Source organism: Ylistrum balloti, unplaced genomic scaffold (genome assembly GCF_031769215.1).
Source record: "Ylistrum balloti isolate Yb309-2 unplaced genomic scaffold, AGI_CSIRO_Ybal_v1 Utg369668, whole genome shotgun sequence".
In the NCBI taxonomy this organism is placed as follows: Eukaryota; Metazoa; Mollusca; class Bivalvia; order Pectinida; family Pectinidae; genus Ylistrum; species Ylistrum balloti.
This window is the reverse complement of record NW_026781915.1, coordinates 3,303,856-3,324,623: the sequence shown is the minus strand read 5'-3', so window position 1 is coordinate 3,324,623 and position 20,768 is coordinate 3,303,856. Positions and strand designations below refer to the sequence as shown.

The 20,768-nt window shown below is 37.9% G+C and overlaps 1 protein-coding gene across 1 annotated transcript; it reads right to left on the bottom strand.

The window, feature by feature from the left end:
• Window positions 1–549: 549 nt before the first annotated feature.
• Window positions 550–20,387, bottom strand: LOC132561543 (transforming growth factor-beta-induced protein ig-h3-like). Its single transcript, XM_060226246.1, has 15 exons — window positions 20,235–20,387; window positions 13,518–13,610; window positions 7,535–7,678; window positions 6,961–7,055; window positions 6,138–6,322; window positions 5,717–5,911; window positions 5,340–5,490; window positions 5,009–5,146; window positions 4,504–4,716; window positions 4,171–4,304; window positions 3,714–3,887; window positions 2,934–3,023; window positions 1,670–1,816; window positions 1,189–1,282; window positions 550–1,057 (listed from the first exon to the last, which is right to left on the bottom strand). The coding sequence occupies exons 1-15, from the start codon at window positions 20,384–20,386 to the stop codon at window positions 837–839; spliced, it is 2,226 nt and encodes a 741-aa protein (XP_060082229.1). The 5' UTR covers window position 20,387; the 3' UTR covers window positions 550–836.
• Between the last annotated feature and the right edge of the window lie 381 nt (window positions 20,388–20,768).

The window sequence follows — 20,768 nt, the reverse complement described above, 5'->3', positions numbered from 1 at the left end:
ACATTACTGTAATGATTTTTTAAACGTCATATTCTTATTATGCTACAAACCTTTGCGTCCATTGTTAGTTCCTAACACCTCACATGGAAACATTACACTTTGGGTGTTTGTGTTGAGCATCCGTTCCTAGAGAACGGTCAAATTCAGGCAGAAAGTTAATTTGCTACTTTAAGATGTTGCAGGAGGTTTTTGCCATTTTGGGAACAAAATTGGTGAATTGTGAAGGATATTTTCAGGAGTAAATTTTGAGAATTTGGCTTAAATATGAATTAATTTGAGTTGGGAATGGGACCTTTTATCGGTCCCAAATAACAAAAATAAAGAAAACACAAATGGTTTACTCAAACGGGTAAGTTGTGCTGTGGCCCATCTTGATAATTTGACCGCTTAATAAAAATGTGTATTGCTCGACCGCAACTGCATGTCAAATGATATTATCAAAATAATATCTGTGAACAAAATCGAAAATCGAACCCTTTGTTCTTTGGTAAGTTCTGAAACATACATAGTGTAATCAAATACTTTAAAATAAGACAAAGAAGAATAAAGTTATGCAATGACTAAAATCCTTTTTATTTGAAAAAATACAAAGATCATTTGTGAAGAAAAAAGAACACTAAGCACTACTGAAGAAAATATCTGACTCAAACTTAACAATGAAAAATAAAAATGATAGTGAAGTCACATAAAATGTAAAGAGGACAAAACGACATATGGACACTTGTACGTAACGACGTGTATTCCGCTGTGCATATGGAAGTAATCCTGAAGAGATCGGAATGGAGATACAGGGGAGATAAGCAATGATACGGCAGGTGATGGGTTGGCTAGAAAAATCACCACCACCAGAAGTCCCATCTTTTCACACTAGCAGCGAATCCATCGACAACCTGGATTACCCCATTTGTGGCAGTCAGGTCACACTCCGTCACGGTGGCACGGCCAACAGACGTTTTGCCATACTTGGAGCTCACAGTCAAAACATCCCCATTAAGGGTCCATACATGCGACCTTCTCATGAAGAACCAGTTCTGGATGGCATGACAACAGATGGTCCCTGCAAGAGTAACATAAATATATGAAGCACCACTTTTTGTGATGAACGGCATGCATGGTATGCACGTCTCGTTTATTTGCACCGATTCACATATACAGTAATTAAATTGCTTAATATTCTAATTGGCTTACTTCTTATAACATTTGAGTAAACCAGTTTTTCAATCTGTCGTATGTCGTTTCCTTGTAAGACATCAGCTACATCACGTGGTAAGTTGTCGAAGGCCTGTGGAAGTAAATAGAAACCAGTAGACTTTGTATGAAATATGAACATGATATTTGATATGACCAATTTCATTAAGATAAAAGAACCATTTTATTTAAGTTGTATATGTACCAATGGAAACGTATTGATAGAGAAGTCAGAGCGTATTGAGGGAGAAGTCAGGTGGACATCATTTTCTATTGATTATAGTACTAGCTAGTGCACCTCCTCCTACAAGTCTTTCGGTCGCTTTGAATTTTCCGCAGTTGCCTCCTGACGAGTCCTTGAAGATGGAAACAGCTGCATGATGCAGTTTAATTGTTTGGCTGTACGGTATCAAATTCTAAGTTTGTATCAAAAGATGGTTTCACTTCAAATGAAGTCATCAACAGTATATATATGATATACCTCGTTAGTAAGAGCTAGGACAGTCAATGGTTCGTCTTCATCTAGCGTCTGGTCCAGATTCGTCTGCTGTATTAACTGCACGAACTTGGAGAAGCGAGCGTAACGGCGGAGGATTTGCATGATACTGTAACGGGGAGGAATCAATACCTGTCAAAGAAAAGTGTCACTACAAGGTGGCATCATCTGATACAGGTAGTAATACGCAGATATGCCTTTCTTTGATGTCAGAACATGTGAAAAATTCGTGACTTATTATGGAATAATTTCTTTGTTCAGAAAGGTAAACAAATGCATTATGGCCATAGCCAAGGATGATACCCATGTTTCGCAATAACAGAACTTCGCATAATTTAATTGAATTCTTTAATCCACAAGTAAAGCAAAGCGACCAAAGATACTATGTATACAAGATTGTTAGTTGTATGACATTGAAGGACATAGGTAGTTATACTATATATACAGGATTGTTAGTTGTATGACACTGAAGGACATAGGTAGTTATACTACATATACAAGATTGTTAGTTGTATGACATTGAAGGACATAGGTAGTTATACTACATATACAAGATTGTTAGTTGTATGACATTGAAGGACATAGGTAGTTATATTATATATACAAGATTGTTAGTTGTATGACATTGAAGGACATAGGTAGTTATACTACATATACAAGATTGTTAGTTGTATGACATTGAAGGACATAGGTAGTTATATTATATATACAAGATTGTTAGTTGTATGACATTGATGGACATAGGTAGTTATACTACATATACAAGATTGTTAGTTGTATGACATTGAAGGACATAGGTAGTTATACTACATATACAAGATTGTTAGTTGTATGACATTGAAGGACATAGGTAGTTATACTACATATACAAGATTGTTAGTTGTATGACATTGAAGGACATAGGTAGTTATACTACATATACAAGATTGTTAGTTGTATGACATTGAAGGACATAGGTAGTTATACTATATATACAGGATTGTTAGTTGTATGACATTGAAGGACATAGGTAGTCACTTTATTTGGAGATTCCCATTTTATTGAAGATTTCTATTTTTTACAGTATAATGTGGAGGGTAATTGAAGAAAGTGGAAAATATAGGCGGCGGAAAAATTGAGAGTACGTAAGGTTTTTAATAAAAGTTACACAATATGACAAAGTTATACTATGCAGATATGAAGGGTGTATACAACAAATTAAATAACAAAGTAAAAGGGAAGTGAAATTTTCATATCCATTGGCACAAACCTTGTCAATGAAATGGACAATACCATTACAAATCCTAGCGGAACTGCTGACTATTGGAACACACTGAGCCATTCCGGCAGATTCACGTCGCTACGGAAAAAGGGACAAATTATCACGTTAGTATATTGGATTTCAAAAACGTTGTGTACTTAAAACTTTTCTTCAACGAAAAAGTTTATACTTCCAGTGCGTTGGGGATGGTTTGAAATTAATATTGAAACCCGATTTGAAGACGAGGCCAGTGACAAATCGGCTCCCGGGAAGGACAGTTTTGAACTGTTATATCTGATCAGTGTCTTCTTTGACTGAGACAAATATCAGAATAGCATATTTTGGAATTCCTGAGAATTCATTCCAATACTTAACATAATCCTCAGAGATGTCGAGGTACCTGTTAATGTATGACATGTTATATTCTCTCACTATGAAAAGCTGTATCACTGTTTTACTTTTATGGAATCTACTTTCATCTTATCGAATTAGCGATTGGGTATGTCATGAAGAGGATTTAGTGATGTCGACAACGTAAGTAGCTGCTGATTATCAGGGATATCCGCTTTTATTTTTCAGTTTAAATTCAAAATGATAAATTTGATCGTCAAAGGTAAAAACAATCATAAACAAATATGTCGGATTGTGAACTAAGAATCGGATCACGCATGCTGAACTCTTTTAAAAAATAATTCTGTGACTGCATTCAGGAACCTAGAAGTACCGATAATTAGTTACTCTGTACAGTAGAACGAAATAGTGCGAAGTTAGTATACAAAAGTTAGTTACCATTTTCGTGTGCTTGTTGATGCGAATTTGATTGTCGTCATTTAGAGTGTCAAGACGCTGGTCGTTATAGAACGATTTGGTGGTGTAAACACCAGTAACAACATGATATTTCAGGACATCCCTCAAGGCTGACGTGTCGTTCATCAGGACCTCCAGCACGTCTGGGTCGAGACCCTGCTTATTCAAGTGATAATCGTTAATGGCATTGTTTACTGTGATATACTTGGTATCAACCATAACAAATACCTTACAACAATTGACCATCAAGCTAGACTAATTTGTACTGTTATTAATTATTTTTGATAAGAACCCATATCGTTACCCATTAACAGTAAAACTGGTATGTTGCACATTTTGTACCGGTCAAACGTCTTGAAAACACGGAGACGATTGATTAAGACTTAATGTTGTTACAGCAGTAAATTGCATTGAAAAGTGGGAGAAAATGGATACTTACTAAGAGAGCCTTTTCTGTTGGAGCGAAAATTGTAATGTCTTCAGCATTCTGTAAACGTTCCTCCAAGCCTGCAAGACGAACTAAGTCCGTGAAGTTCGGCACTTTGTTATCGACCACGTCCAGCACACCCATAACTGTAGATACAAAAATAGCAATGTAGGCAATAGAATAAGGAAGACGGGAATACATCGGAGGGATGGTGATACGAACAGGAAGACTTAATTACTAGCATCATAAATGAAGACAGTAGGACAAATAGGGCTAACGACACGAAACTACTGACTTTGACGTAATAACGTTTAATCATAATAATATAGGGAGAGTCCGTCCTACCGCGATCAAGGAATAGGACGCTGTCGACGAGGTGAATGACGCCATTGGTCGCCATGATATCTGAGGCTACCACCTGATGGTCCTGTACAAACAGCTTATCGTCCTCGTCCCGTGTCAGATGCAGATATGTATTCAATACTGTCCGTGTTCTTGACTGACCCTGCACGGCAGCTGAGCAAATCACGTTAGGAAGAATATGGTCCTGCAACACCTCTTTAGGAGAGAAATGGAAAGATGTGTTGCAAGTTAAATACATGATATAACACAACAATCGATTACGTCTGATATAAAACCTTGCAGACTGTTTAAAAATGAAAACAACGAATTAACTTGTGCTAGGTATTTGCTGCATTTACACTTAGGTTAGAAAAAAAATCTAGATTTACTTCATTTTATTCTTTTAAACTCCTGTATATAAATCTTACAACAATACATTATGTCGTTATGATGTACGCCCTCAATAGGGTATATCGACTTGTATAAATCTATACATTGAAATACATACTTTTGAGACATGCCGATCGGTTGAAAAGTCTATCGAGCAGGCCCCGGTCTAGCTTACGGAATGCCGCGTCAGTTGGTGCGTATATGGTGAACTGGCCGTCCTCCCGAAGCGACGAGGTTAGTGCTGTCTTTCCAAGTGCTAATGGATGAAATAGAATTATATTGTCAACGGATTCACATTCAATATTCGAAGGAGTCGTTGTGACTCAAGCAATTAGTACAATGGTAGTTTGTATTGAGTTTGATTAAATTTACGCGAGATATTGGTATTTGAACAATTATTTACACACGTAGACCTTACATGCTGCTGTAAACTCTAACGCCAGACTCACCAGTTTTGAGGAAGCTGAGATTAGGGTCCTTGGAAATAATGTCAATAATGGACTTGGTGACGGGGGTCAAGACTTGATCCACCACATGAATGACGCCATTTCTTGCCATGTTGTCGGCTGACGTCACTCTTTGGCAGTTTGCCAACATGATCTATATTGAAAATCATTCTAGCATGTAATTTAGATGTAAAGTAACAGCTATGAAAAAAACCCACTATCTTTTCTTAAAAACAAATTCGAGTAAAATGACATCAGACCCGCCATCATCTAAGTAACTAGAAATTGATATGTACATGCATCATTTCGTTATTAAACAGTGCAATGTTAATGTCTCAAATGTTTCTATCAGTATAGATACATAACGGGATAACACGTACCCTGGTACCGGTGTTATCATAAAAGTTGATGCGGATCTTTGAGTTGAATGGGCTGAGTGTCTCGATCAGTTGTTCGTCATACATTGACGAAGTTGGGATGGCGCCAACTGCAAGGTGCCCCAACATTACACCAGCTATCTTGTCAGTCAGATCTTCTATCATCGAATCGGATAACATCAAAACGGATCCCATATCCTGTATCAAATATGTATCAAACACCAACAAATGTAAAAACAACATCGGGACATTCTGTCATTAATGGACACACGATATCCCTATCACTCCCGACACATTAATAATATAGATAACTACATCATACAACAGACACCCCATATCTCTTTTAATTAATCCTAATATTATGATAATGATAATACAAGTCAATGAAAGCACAAGGGATGTTTTTGTTTCACTATAAGCGTACCAAATCGATCCCGCTTGAGGGCGGCAGGACCTGTCCGAATTCACTGAAGGCATCATCTGTTGGTGCAAACACTGTGAAGTTTCCCGTCCTTAGTGACTCTGTAAGGTCTACATTGTTGGCAGTTTCTAAGAACTCCTGTAGTCCAAGACTGTGCGCGGTGCTGTTGAGATCTTGTAGGTGAACCTCTGTACAACATGTAACAACATCTTTAACATAAACGCAAACCTGACAAACAAACATATTTAACTGACTTCAAAACAACAAACAAATATAGTTAACTGACTTAACTACAACAAACAAGTATAGCTAACTGACTTAACTACAACAAACAAGTATAGTTAATTGACTAACATACAACAAACAAATAAAATTAACTGACTAACATACAACAAACAAATATAGTTAACTGACTTAACTACAACAAACAAGTATAGCTAACTGACTTAACTACAACAAACAAGTATAGTTAATTGGCTACAGGAATACCCTTCAAGTTTCCTCTGATTCAACATTACTAAAGTGATCAGATGGCGCAGTGGTAACGTACTCGCCTTTCATCTAGGTGGACCAACAAGAGTGAAAGAGTGATTGGTATACTTTGAAATAACTTGTTTCGCGATTGTTGTATGATAAACACATTTTTTATTTTATCACTAAAGTTAGCCTTATGCCGTCCTCACCTTACCTTAACTCGTGTCTGTCCAGCTGACTGATTCTTAACTCTCCTCACGATATCGTTTCGTGTTACATTGTGTACAAAGTGAAGTGTAACAACAGTTATTCCTTACAGTCTCAGCGTAATACCTGTCTATCTATTACTTACCTTTCGGACATCCGAAGTCAGATGGTTTCCTGGTGAAGCCGTTACAACATTTCTTTGCCAAGACTGTGATGGTATCGATTCCTCTCACAGACTTACTGAAGCAAACATCAAGTATCACTTACAAATAACAGATTAGCATCTTATTCCGTCCTCACTCAACACAGTGAACTCGAATTTAAAACAGTTGTGTACCATGTTTTCTTTGCGTAACAAATCCGAAATAAACATTCACCATCATGTACGATGTGGTAATATTGTCAAATTTTCTTTTCAAAGTTCGACGCCATATGAAGGAAGTGAATTTTTCGTATTGATCTGGTGTGTGAGATTAATTCAGCACGTGGAAATTATTCTATACTAGGACATATTCAAGAACGTTAGAGATTTCGAAAAACTAGAAAAATCTCCGCATTGAAAGTATTGTGATATACAGTCCATACCAGAAAAAAAACATTATTTGGTTTAAACATATCTGGTATTTGAGCACTTGTAAAAACACATCTAGTAAACATTGTAGCGTGATTCAACATAGCCTGGGGTAAATCAAACACACGATCAATGTGTTTGAACTTACGTTTTTGTACATTTGTAGACGGTTCGTGAGACATCACATAATTCTGATACGCCGTATGTATGACGTTGACTTTCTTCGTCCAACGAAACCTCTTCTGCGTCCTCACGGGGTTCATCAGTCGTTTTCGTTTCACATACGTTCGGACTGTATATTGGCAAAAGACGTTACAAAACTATGTTAAAAGTTAAGTTATAGAATCAATCACATTATAACTTGAATTAATATTCATAAAAAATGAATACTTCCTATGAAGGTGGTTACCAGAAATGTGACTGTACATGGAGATATATACCAGAAATGTGACTGTACATGGAGATATATACCAGAAATGTGACTGTACATGGAGATGTATACCAGAGATGTGACTGTACATGGAGATATATACCAGAGGTGTGACCGTACATGGAGATATATTCCAGGAATGTGACTGTACATGGAGATGTATACCAGAGATGCGACTGTACATGGAGATATATACTAGAGATGTGACTGTACATGGAGATGTATACCAGAGATGCGACTGTACATGGAGATATATACCAGAGATGTGACTGTACATGGAGATATATTCCAGAAATGTGACTGTACATGGAGATGTATACCAGAAATGTGACTGTACATGGAGATGTATACCAGAGATGTGACTGTACATGGAGATATATACCAGAGGTGTGACCGTACATGGAGATATATTCCAGGAATGTGACTGTACATGGAGATGTATACCAGAGATGTGACTGTATGGTGATGTATACCAGAGGTGTGACTGTACATGGAGATATATTCCAGAAATGTGACTGTACATGGAGATGTATACCAGAGATGTGACTGTACATGGAGATGTATACCAGAGATGTGACTGTACATGGAGATATATACCAGAGATGTGACTGTACATGGAGATGTATACCAGAGATGTGACTGAATGGTGATGTATACCAGAGATGTGACTGTACATGGAGATATATACCAGAGATGTGACTGTATGGTGATGTATACCAGAGATGTGACTGTACATGGAGATATATACCAGAGATGTGACTGTACATGGAGATGTATACCAGAGATGTGACTGTACATGGAGATATATACCAGAGATGTGACTGTACATGGAGATGTATACCAGAGATGTGACTGAATGGTGATGTATACCAGAGATGTGACTGTACATGGAGATATATACCAGAGATGTGACTGTACATGGAGATGTATACCAGAGATGTGACTGAATGGTGATGTATACCAGAGATGTGACTGTACATGGTGATGTATACCAGAGATGTGACTGTATGGTGATGTATACCAGAGATGTGACTGAATGGTGATGTATACCAGAGATGTGACTGTACATGGTGATGTATACCAGAGATGTGACTGTATGGTGATGTATACCAGAGATGTGACTGTATGGTGATGTATACCAGAGATGTGACTGAATGGTGATGTATACCAGAGATGTGACTGTACATGGAGATGTATACCAGAGATGTGACTGTACATGGAGATGTATACCAGAGATGTGACTGTACATGGAGATGTATACCAGAGATGTGACTGAATGGTGATGTATACCAGAGATGTGACTGTACATGGAGATGTATACCAGAGATGTGACTGTACATGGAGATGTATACCAGAGATGTGACTGAATGGTGATGTATACCAGAGATGTGACTGTACATGGAGATGTATACCAGAGATGTGACTGTACATGGAGATGTATACCAGAGTTGTGACTGAATGGTGATGTATACCAGAGATGTGACTGTACATGGTGATGTATACCAGAGATGTGACTGTACATGGAGATATATACCAGAGATGTGACTGTAAATGGTGATGTATACCAGAGATGTGACTGAATGGTGATGTATACCAGAGATGTGACTGAATGGTGATGTATACCAGAGATGTGACTGTAGATGGAGATATATTCCAGAAATGTGACTGTACATGGAGATGTATACCAGAGATGTGACGGTGATGTATACCAGAGATGTACATGGAGATGTGATGTATGGACCAGAGATGTGACTGTACATGGAGATATATACCAGAGATGTGACTGTACATGGAGATATATACCAGAGATGTGACTGTACATGGAGATGTATACCAGAGATGTGACTGTACCTGGTGATGTATACCAGAGTTGTGAGTGAATGGTGATGTATACCAGAGATGTGACTGTACATGGAGATATATACCAGAGATGTGACTGTACATGGAGATGTATACCAGAGATGTGACTGTATGTATACCAGAGATGTGTGACATGGAGATATACCAGAGATGTGACTGTACATGGAGATGTATACCAGAGATGTGAATGTACATGGAGATGTATACCCGAGATGTGACTGTATGGTGATGTATACCAGAGATGTGACTGTACATGGTGATGTATACCAGAAATGTGACTGTACATGGAGATGTATACCAGAGATGTGACTGATGGTGATGTGACTGTACCAGAGATGTGACTGTACATGGAGATATATACCAGAGATGTGACTGTACATGGTGATGTATACTGTATATGGTGATGTATACCAGTGAGATGTGATATATACTGTGACTGTATGGTGATGTATACCAGAGATGTGACTGTGGTGATGTATACCAGATGTGACTGATGGTGATGTATATACTGTACATGGTGATGTATACCAGAGATGTGACTGTACATGGTGATGTATACCAGAGATGTGACTGTACATGGAGATGTATACCAGAGATGTGACTGTACATGGTGATGTATACCAGAGATGAGAATGTAAAGTGAGATATAGCACAGAGGTGTGTGTGAATGGTGATGTATACCAGAGATGTGACTGTACATATGTATACCATGTGACTGTAGATGTATACCAGAGATGTGACTGTACATGGTATACCAGAGATGTGACTGTACATGGAGATGTATACCAGAGATGATGTATACCAGAGATGTGACTGTACATGGAGATGTATACCAGAGATGTGACTGTACATGGTGATGTATACCAGAGATGTGACTGTACATGGAGATGTATACCAGAGATGTGACTGTACATGGAGATGTATACCAGAGATGTGACTGTACATGGAGATATATACCAGAGATGTGACTGTACATGGAGATGTATACCAGAGATGTGACTGTACATGGAGATGTATACCAGAGATGTGACTGTAATGGAGATATATACCAGAGATGTGACTGTACATGGAGATGTATACCAGAGATGTGACTGAATGGTGATGTATACCCGAGATGTGACTGTACATGGAGATATATACAAGAGATATGACTGTATGGTGATGTATACCAGAGATGTGACTGAATGGTGATGTATACCAGAGATGTGACTGTACATGGTGATGTATACCAGAGATGTGACTGTACATGGAGATGTATACCAGAGATGTGACTGTACATGGAGATGTATACCAGAGATGTGACTGAATGGTGATGTATACCAGAGATGTGACCGTACATGGAGATGTATACCAGAGATGTGACTGTATGGTGATGTATACCAGAGATGTGACTGTACCATGTGACTGTATGTATACCAGAGATGTGACTGTATGGAGATGTATACCAGAGATGTGACTGACCAGAGATGTGACTGTATGGTGATGTATACCAGAGATGTGACTGAACCGTGATGTTTACCAGAGATGTGTGTGTTCATGGTGATTTATACCAGAGATGTGACTGTACATGGAGATGTATACCAGAGATGTGACTGTACATGGAGATTTATACCAGAGATGTGACTGTACATGGAGATGTATACCAGAGATGTGACTGTATGGTGATGTATACCAGAGGTGTGACTGTACATGGAGATATATTCCAGAAATGTGACTGTACATGGAGATGTATACCAGAGATGTGACTGAATGGTGATGTATACCAGAGATGTGACTGTATATACCTGTATACCAGAGATGTGACTGTTCATGGAGATATATACCAGAGATGTGACTGTACATGGAGATATATTTCAGAGATGTGACTGTATATACCTGTATACCAAAGATGTGACTGTTCATGGAGATATATACTAGAGATGTGACTGTACATGGAGATGTATACCAGAGATGTGAATGTACATGGAGATATATACCAGAGATGTGACTGTACATGGAGATATATTCCAGAAATGTGACTGTACATGGAGATGTATACCAGAGATGTGACTGTACATGGAGATGTATACCAGAGATGTGACTGTACATGGAGATATATACCAGAGATGTGACTGTACATGGAGATGTATACCAGAGATGTGAATGTACATGGAGATGTATACCCGAGATGTGACTGTATGGTGATGTATACCAGAGATGTGACTGTACATGGTGATGTATACCAGAGATGTGACTGAATGGTGATGTATACCAGAGATGTGACTGTACATGGAGATATATACCAGAGATGTGACTGTACATGGTGATGTATACCAGAGATGTGACTGTACATGGTGATGTATACCAGAGATGTGACTGTACATGGTGATGTATACCAGAGATGTGACTGTATGGTGATGTATACCAGAGATGTGACTGAATGGTGATGTATACCAGAGATGTGACTGTACATGGTGATGTATACCAGAGATGTGACTGAATGGTGATGTATACCAGAGATGTGACTGTACATGGTGATGTATACCAGAGATGTGACTGAATGGTGATGTATACCAGAGATGTGACTGTACATGGAGATGTATACCAGAGATGTGACTGTACATGGAGATGTATACCAGAGATGTGACTGTACATGGAGATGTATACCAGAGATGTGACTGAATGGTGATGTATACCAGAGATGTGACTGTACATGGAGATGTATACCAGAGATGTGACTGTACATGGAGATGTATACCAGAGATGTGACTGAATGGTGATGTATACCAGAGATGTGACTGTACATGGTGATGTATACCAGAGATGTGACTGTACATGGAGATGTATACCAGAGATGTGACTGTACATGGAGATGTATACCAGAGATGTGACTGAATGGTGATGTATACCAGAGATGTGACTGAATGGTGATGTATACCAGAGATGTGACTGTACATGGAGATGTATACCAGAGATGTGACTGTACATGGAGATGTATACCAGAGATGTGACTGTACATGGTGATGTATACCAGAGATGTGACTGTATGGAGATGTATACCAGAGATGTGACTGTACATGGTGATGTATACCAGAGATGTGACTGAATGGGGATGTATACCAGAGATGTGACTGAATGGTGATGTATACCAGGGATGTGACTGTACATGGAGATGTATACCAGAGATGTGACTGTACATGGAGATGTATACCAGAGATGTGACTGAATGGTGATGTATACCAGAGATGTGACTGAATGGTGATGTATACCAGAGATGTGACTGAATGGTGATGTATACCAGAGATGTGACTGAATGGTGATGTATACCAGAGATGTGACGGAATGGTGATGTATACCAGAGATGTGACTGTACATGGAGATGTATACCAGAGATGTGACTGTACATGGAGATGTATACCAGAGATGTGACTGTATGGTGATGTATACCAGAGATGTGACTGTACATGGAGATGTATACCAGAGATGTGACTGAATGGTGATGTATACCAGAGATGTGACTGTACATGGAGATGTATACATGGAGATGTATACCAGAGATGTGACTGTATGGTGATGTATACCAGAGATGTGACTATATGGTGATGTATACCAGAGATGTGACTGTACATGGAGATGTATACCAGAGATGTGACTGTACATGGTGATATATACCAGAGATGTGACTGTACATGGAGATGTATACCAGAGATGTGACTGTATGGTGATGTATACCAGAGATGTGACTGTACATGGAGATGTATACCAGAGATGTGACTGTGGATGGAGATGTATACTAGAAATATAGAAATATGTGACTTTTCAATTTTCAAATAAAACAAGTTCTATACGTTGTTTTACTTACCCCTCCCACCAGTTATCATTCCTGCCACCGAAGTTAATACTGAATTGAAAGCCTGGTTTGTCCACATCAAAGCTGAAGTCATCAAGCCCAAACCTGAATTAAACGTATTGTGTCTTAATGCTGGAGTCGCTGTGCGGAATTCGAAGGCATTCTAAATACCGTAAATAGTCCAAGACCATGCAATTATCAAAATATCCCAGTTACCTAAATCAGGGGAAAGTTCAATTCTACAGAAGAGAAAACCAATCAAGACATTCTATCGGTTTACCACAGTAAGTTAACACAATGAAATCTGTCAACAGTTAAGCAATGATATATTTTATACAATTAGATTACATCACTCTACATTCTAAACTATATATGGTCATAGTTTACCTATTGATTTGGTCAAATCACATTTTTAAGATTTGAATAGGTGATACAAGTTTTTTTTAAAAATAGTATCGCGATTTTAAAACGAACCAAATACTAGACTTTCTCTGTTACCAAATAAGATATCCACATTCAGTATACTTGCTGCCTTGAATGGCCCCCAAAAACATCACCTTTTTCTCTTTACATCTTATTTTAACTGGAAACATTCAAAATACATACAACATATTATTTTCACTAGTTTGTAAATTACAGAAATTGTCAAAATGTAAACTCCATTTGCTTTCGAATTATTTAACCTTATCAACCATGAAGTGGCTAGAGAACATTGATTAAATTGATCTGATGTAGGAAATTACAGAATTAATTATCACTTGTTTGTGTTAACGCTACTTATTTTTTCATTTCTTATCTGCATAAGTACAAGCTATCAGGAACTTTATACTGGCTCTATAAAAATCAATAACAGTGACATGGCGTGAAAAGGTAAGGGGTCACCTGCCCGACCACGTGGGTTTTCCCCGCGTACTCCGGTTCCCTCCCACAGTAAGACCCCTCGCGCGCTTACATCCGGGCCAACAAGAGTGATTAGTATCAGTTGACATAACTTGTTTCGCAATTGTTGTAAAATAAATAAAGTTTATTATTATTATCATGGTGTCTCATCACAGAAGCATGCTTGCTATAACGGGGTACACAGAGAAATAAGAGATCTGATTGGATTTATTGTAATAGACATACTGTTAACAATGCAAACATCTTTGCCGCTGAGTAAAAACCGCAGAGATTCATTAGATTAATATCATAAAATAACCAATGATTATAGAGATCGTCAGTGATTCTGTACACCGTCAACGATGTAGCAGTGTGCCAGTTCTGTTAAGTATATAATATGAACAAGTGTTAAAGCGAAGGACGAGTGACAATTGTGCTACATAGCAAAGTATAGTCCCTGATGCTTAAACGAGGAACATTGTCAGTTTGTAAGAAAGATGGCTTACAAATATATATATAAAAATGTGCATAGAAACCAAGTCAAACATAAAACACTTTATACTGATACTATATATATAATATGGTAACGGTAGAAGGGTATCAACGCACTAGAAATGACATGTATTTCTATGGTAACGCGTCATATATAGCCAGGTAACGTAAAAACTTCATATACTGGGTTCACAGTCACTTTGTCTGTTAGTAAAACGATACATTTGTAAGTCCACAGGAGTTGTTTTTACCCAGTTTATGTGATAGTTTGCATATTTGTGATTTGCAGTTTAACGTTTATGATAGTTTACAATCATGTTATAAAAATGTATTTTTGTAAAGAAATCTGAATTATGATTTTAAAATGTCCACCCAGATTTTTCACCTTCGACTGTTTGGTATGTATCAGATGATATCGCACTATATTTAAGAGAAGATCATCCATCTGATAGCTACCAGTAGTTTAATATTTCTGGTTGTTTTGTATCTTATCCCTTTCGCTGTATTCTGTTTACCTTGTCTTCTAACACTGTGTATTCAGAACCATGTCGTTAACATCGTCCTCTACAATTGTGCATTGAACCATGTCATGACATGGATAATAATATATATATTATATATATTACTTTCCTTTATTAATTCGAATACATTATATTTGCATTATATATACTTTGTCACCATTTTTTTTGTCAGAACCCTCACTACCTTACAATTCTATAGTCTATCACTGATTCCTTCCTTTATTTGTGAGACAATGTTATAATTTTTGTTACATTTTTCGGATTGGCATAATATCCTGTATCTCTTTCTACGCTTCTTACTCATTCAGTTATTTTGATCTATTTAAAACATTATCTGTTTTTTGTAATTACACTTAACTGAATAAATGTATTTCCGGTAAATTATACAAATATTCAGCCCAGAGGAAAATCTCTAGATGATATTGTAAGTATGTAGTAGATAGAAATTGTTTCGGTACAATAGATACAATGTAACTTATGCTTCCGAGATATTAGACTACATTACGACACGTGTCTATACTTCTGTCTTCGTTAGATAGTAGACTACATTAAGACACGTGTCTATTCTTCTGTCTTCGTTAGATAGTAGACTACATTACGACACGTGTCTATACTTCTGTCTTCGTTAGATAGTAGACTACATTACGACACGTGTCTATACTTCTGTCTTCGTTAGATAGTAGACTACATTACGACACGTGTCTATACTTCTGTCTTCGTTAGATAGTAGACTACATTACGACACGGGTCTATACTTCTGTCTTCGTTAGATAGTAGACTACATTACGACACATGTCTATACTTCTGTCTTCGTTAGATATAAGACTACATTACGACACGTGTCTATACTTCTGTCTTCGTTAGATAGTAGACTACATTACGACAAGTGTCTATACTTCTGTCTTCGTTAGATAGTAGACTACATTACGACACGTGTCTATACTTCTGTCTTCGTTAGATAGTAGACTACATTACGACACGTGTCTATACTTCTGTCTTCGTTAGATAGTAGACTACATTACGACACGTGTCTATACTTCTGTCTTCGTTAGATAGTAGACTACATTACGACACGTGTCTATACTTCTGTCTTCGTTAGATAGTAGACTACATTACGACACGTGTCTATACTTCTGTCTTCGTTAGATAGTAGACTACATTACGACACGTGTCTATGTTTCCTGTCTTAGATAGATATGAGACTATATTACGACACGTGTCTATACTTCTGTCTTCGTTAGATTGTAGACTACATTACGACACGTGTCTATACTTCTGTCTTCGTTAGATAGTAGACTACATTACGACACGTGTCTATACTTCTGTCTGTAGATAGAAGTCAACTATACTATACGTAGATACCTTCGTCTCCAGTACCTAGGACCAAGGAGGCAATGTTCGTTTATATTAGACAGGAATTTCATCCAAGACATATGTTAAATGGTACTAGTTTTATTTGACAAGTACGTCTCAAAACAACACAGAAATTATTTTACAAAAAATACAACATTACAAACAAATTGTCCTTCAATTTTCATTGTTGCCATTTTAAATCAAGGATGGTCCGTGTTCAGAATAATGGAATGAGGTAGAGAAAATATCTGATGAAGTTATGAGAATTCATTCTTTGAATATTTGTGAAGAATTTGCTTTGTAGTGTAATATCAATGTTTTTATTGACGAAGCGGTGACATGGTTACACTGTTCTACAGAATAACTGGTAGTTCAGTAGAAGGAGTGTTTTCATCGCAAAAGCTCGACAGATCATCGGGAAGAGTGCAACCGAATCGCTCCAATTTAGCGCACCATCTTGACCTTCGTCGTTCCCTTCGTCTTCTTCTCCGATACCTCTGCTGAATCCTGTTGAACCCTGATGATTGCATCCATCGTACCTGACGTCTCATTTGTCTACGATTTTGGCGTTCCTGACGTCGCTGTAAACGACGACGCGAGTTGACGACACCACCGTTACCGACGGTATCAGTTGGCATATCCACTTCGTCAGAGTTTAGAGGAGTCAGTCCCATAACTTCCACATCCTCCTCTTCCTCAAGGTCATCGAACTCCTCCTCAGCCTCACCCCCGCCATTCCTTACACAACTGAAAAGAAAACAACATATATAAATTTTACAGGTAACTGGCGTAGATAGTTGACGATACATAATATAGAAATTAATTAGCATGTTAGGATTTCATGGCAATGAATGGCCATTTTTCATAAGCTCCCGTACCTACTGAGCAGTTACATTTTGTACTTTATCATATGTAGCATTTACAGGATATTTTTAAATATCATCTTATAATACATTACATTGTCAAAAATACATCTTGTATATGTGTCAGCAGAGACAGACCGATATACATCTGTTTTAATAAAGGGGCAATTCAAGAATCTACTGGGATAATATAAGAATATAATGAAAGGACACTTGAGGGACATAATGAGTACAATAGGATATAATAGATGGACACTTCCGGGATAAACTTGTATTATAAATCAGTCGTATTATGATATAATACATTTTTGGGATTGACATAACAATATTATTTAGCACCACTTCCGGGATACACCGGGACCGGAAGATCAATGGACAGAGGCATATGGAATAGGTGTTTCTAATCAAATTAGTGCCCATGCATTTAGTTTGGTCGTGCAATGCATTACTTGAGACGTTTCCATTTATCAGAGTTAATAAACAATCGGCAAACATTAGCTGTATTTAAGAGTAAAACTTGACTGAACCAACTGTATGTAAACGCAAAGCCGGCAAATAGTATCTGTTGTAAAAGCGACCTACCTTACTGATTGAACGTTCATTATTCTTAACAGCAACAAGTGTTCTTGGAAGACGTATCGAAACTCCGAAGGATACACTCGTCAGTGCTTCGATATACTAAAGTGGTAATTCAGCTAAACATTGTAAAAATGCCCGCGTGGTGATCAACCCGATATCACGATTGTCTATGAGAAAAATCTTGTTCTTCGTAAGATACATCATTCGGTTATCCGTAGGTAATGAACAGCGTTTGAACTGCGTTGACGGTTTTAAGGTGGTAAAACGTCCAAGAGATACAGACAAATTATCGCTATATTTAGATTATGCCTGTATACCATTGACTTCATACCAATGTTAAAGTAGTAAATACGCTGTTTGATTGATATATTTGTATCGTTTCCTCCTTGAATAAAGCTATTTGAATTCTAAAGTAAGTAGAGTAATTACGGTAGTATTGGTAACCATGCAAACGAAAGTTTTACTTCCATTGTTTCGCCTTTTATTAATCGGATATATCATAAACAATAACAATACTATTTGTCTAAGTTAATTCATGCTTTGATAATGAATAAATTACAGTTTGTTTAGAAGACATATTTATGTCAGTGATACTATCTAGCATGCATCAGAATCACCTAGGTGAATGTAACCCACGTACAGAGAGAAGGTAGAGATCCGGCCAGAGATAAAAAACAGCCGTCATTATGTTTTCTACAACATGGAGCGTTAGTGACAGATGTGAAGGTGCAGTCTAAGAATATTTGCTGTTCAAGTTAAGAAATGTCCTATATTAATATTTTTGTTTGCTGGGTTTATCGTTGATCTCCTTGTAAGAGTGGTGACTGTCTCATTGAATAACATACGGGAGGTCCGTCCAGGGCAGTAAGGGTAAAGATATTGCCCAAGGGCACAAACACGTCAGCACAGTCAGGTCCATTTTTCACGATAAACACTAACCACAAATGGAAGGGAGCGTCGAACCACGTACCTCGTTTCTTTACCCGAGGTTACGATGGCCAACTCTCCAGTCGACCGAGTTGACGAATGATGTTCGAAAAGAAAAATCTCTTTTCCATATTGAAGTGCAGTTTGCTTTCATTTTAGTGTCAGCTTCTTCAACATACCGATCAGTAAGTATAACAACAAACAGAGATCTGTTGCGGTCTCACAATGTGTAACCGAAACGGGAAGTCCAACAGTCAAGAGGTATAAAGTGTCACGAGACCACAAGGCGTTACAAAAGTGTTACACCATAATGTTAGTGATGTTACTGTAGTCACTAGGTACAAAGTGTTACCCTGTAAAACTGTCACATAGGCACGAGGGACAAGACAATCATGATGTTACACTTTAAAATTGTAACGTAATCAGGAGGGACACAATGTTTGTATACTGTAGCGCATGTAAACATTGCTATGTCTCCTTTAGCAGAATCGAACAAAACGAGTTAAATTCCAGACTGGTCCAATATCGACTTGCATTAGAGTCTAGAAATAATTTTCGAATGATTTCGGGTGAATTAAGGAGAAAACGACACAAGAATGATTGGACGACCGAAGGTTACCACACACATTGTAAGAAAGAGGATATTAGATAGATGACAGAAACCCTACATAATGCGTAACGAAGAAAAGGATTGTGTTACCTCGGCACATGGGGCCGGCATGCAGTGAAACTCTCAGATTATCCCTCAACTTTTCTAACGGAAAATTTTCACTCCTTATCGGAGACGTGTATAACAAATTTTACATTTACCAAATACTGACTACATTGTATAACTGAAAAATAATATGCATAACTAGACTCGATTTTTTTTTATTAAATACAAATTAAATTAAATGGAAAGACGAAATTACCTTGCGAAGATGTATGACTTTCCCGGAAATCAGGGTCAATGCCGATGTAATAAATATATGACATGCAGGGACTACAGGTAAAGGTACATGTGATCTTGGATCATTCTCAACCATGCAATTATAGAAAAAAATGACATGGAAAAAATAAATCGGATTAAGGCTGCAACAATGTCAGGCATATGTAACATACAAAACTGTACATACTTTTGCATGAACTGTCGGACTCTCCATGCCAGCCTTGGCTGTCGGTCCACTACCCTACGACCTGGTCTCGTGGGTCTTTGTCTCCGATGAGCCTCGGTCAGGGCGCACACGGCCGCCAGCGCCAGCAACACGATCAGTACGTACTTCGACATGTCAATTTTCTTTGTGTACCAGAGGGGCCGCGTACCTACTTTAAACATGTGATGAGGACGGGTCCATTATAGCAATCTGTGAAGGTAGGAAGATTCAGGCTACATGCAAACCTACGTGCTGTTACAGAAAGCTGTAGTTATCGTTATAAATGTAACTTAAAGCTATATATTACCTAAGTCTGCTTTTGTTATTACAATACAATGTAGTAAGGTTGTCTTTCTTATACGTATTTCGATGTCTTCACCCCCCCATCTAGGAATGGAGATGCTGTTTACGAGGAAGTGAGTCAGCCTCCTCCAAAACACGCGTGCACTCTGCGTCATTAATCCCCAGCAGTTAGGCCGTCGGTCATTACATAAACATACACCTTTCTGGCAGTCA

What these genes read in the sequence shown, in the direction of transcription:
- LOC132561543 (XM_060226246.1), bottom strand. Translation starts at nt 20,386, where the DNA reads ATGTCGAAGTACGTACTGATCGTGTTGCTGGCGCTGGCGGCCGTGTGC. An exon ending in GTCTACAAATGTACAAAAAC is followed by an intron (nt 7,056 to 7,534) that starts GTAAGTTCAAAC and finishes TGTTTGCTTCAG; the next exon opens with TAAGTCTGTGAGAGGAATCG. An exon ending in TTACTCAAATGTTATAAGAA is followed by an intron (nt 1,058 to 1,188) that starts GTAAGCCAATTA and finishes TTACTCTTGCAG; the next exon opens with GGACCATCTGTTGTCATGCC.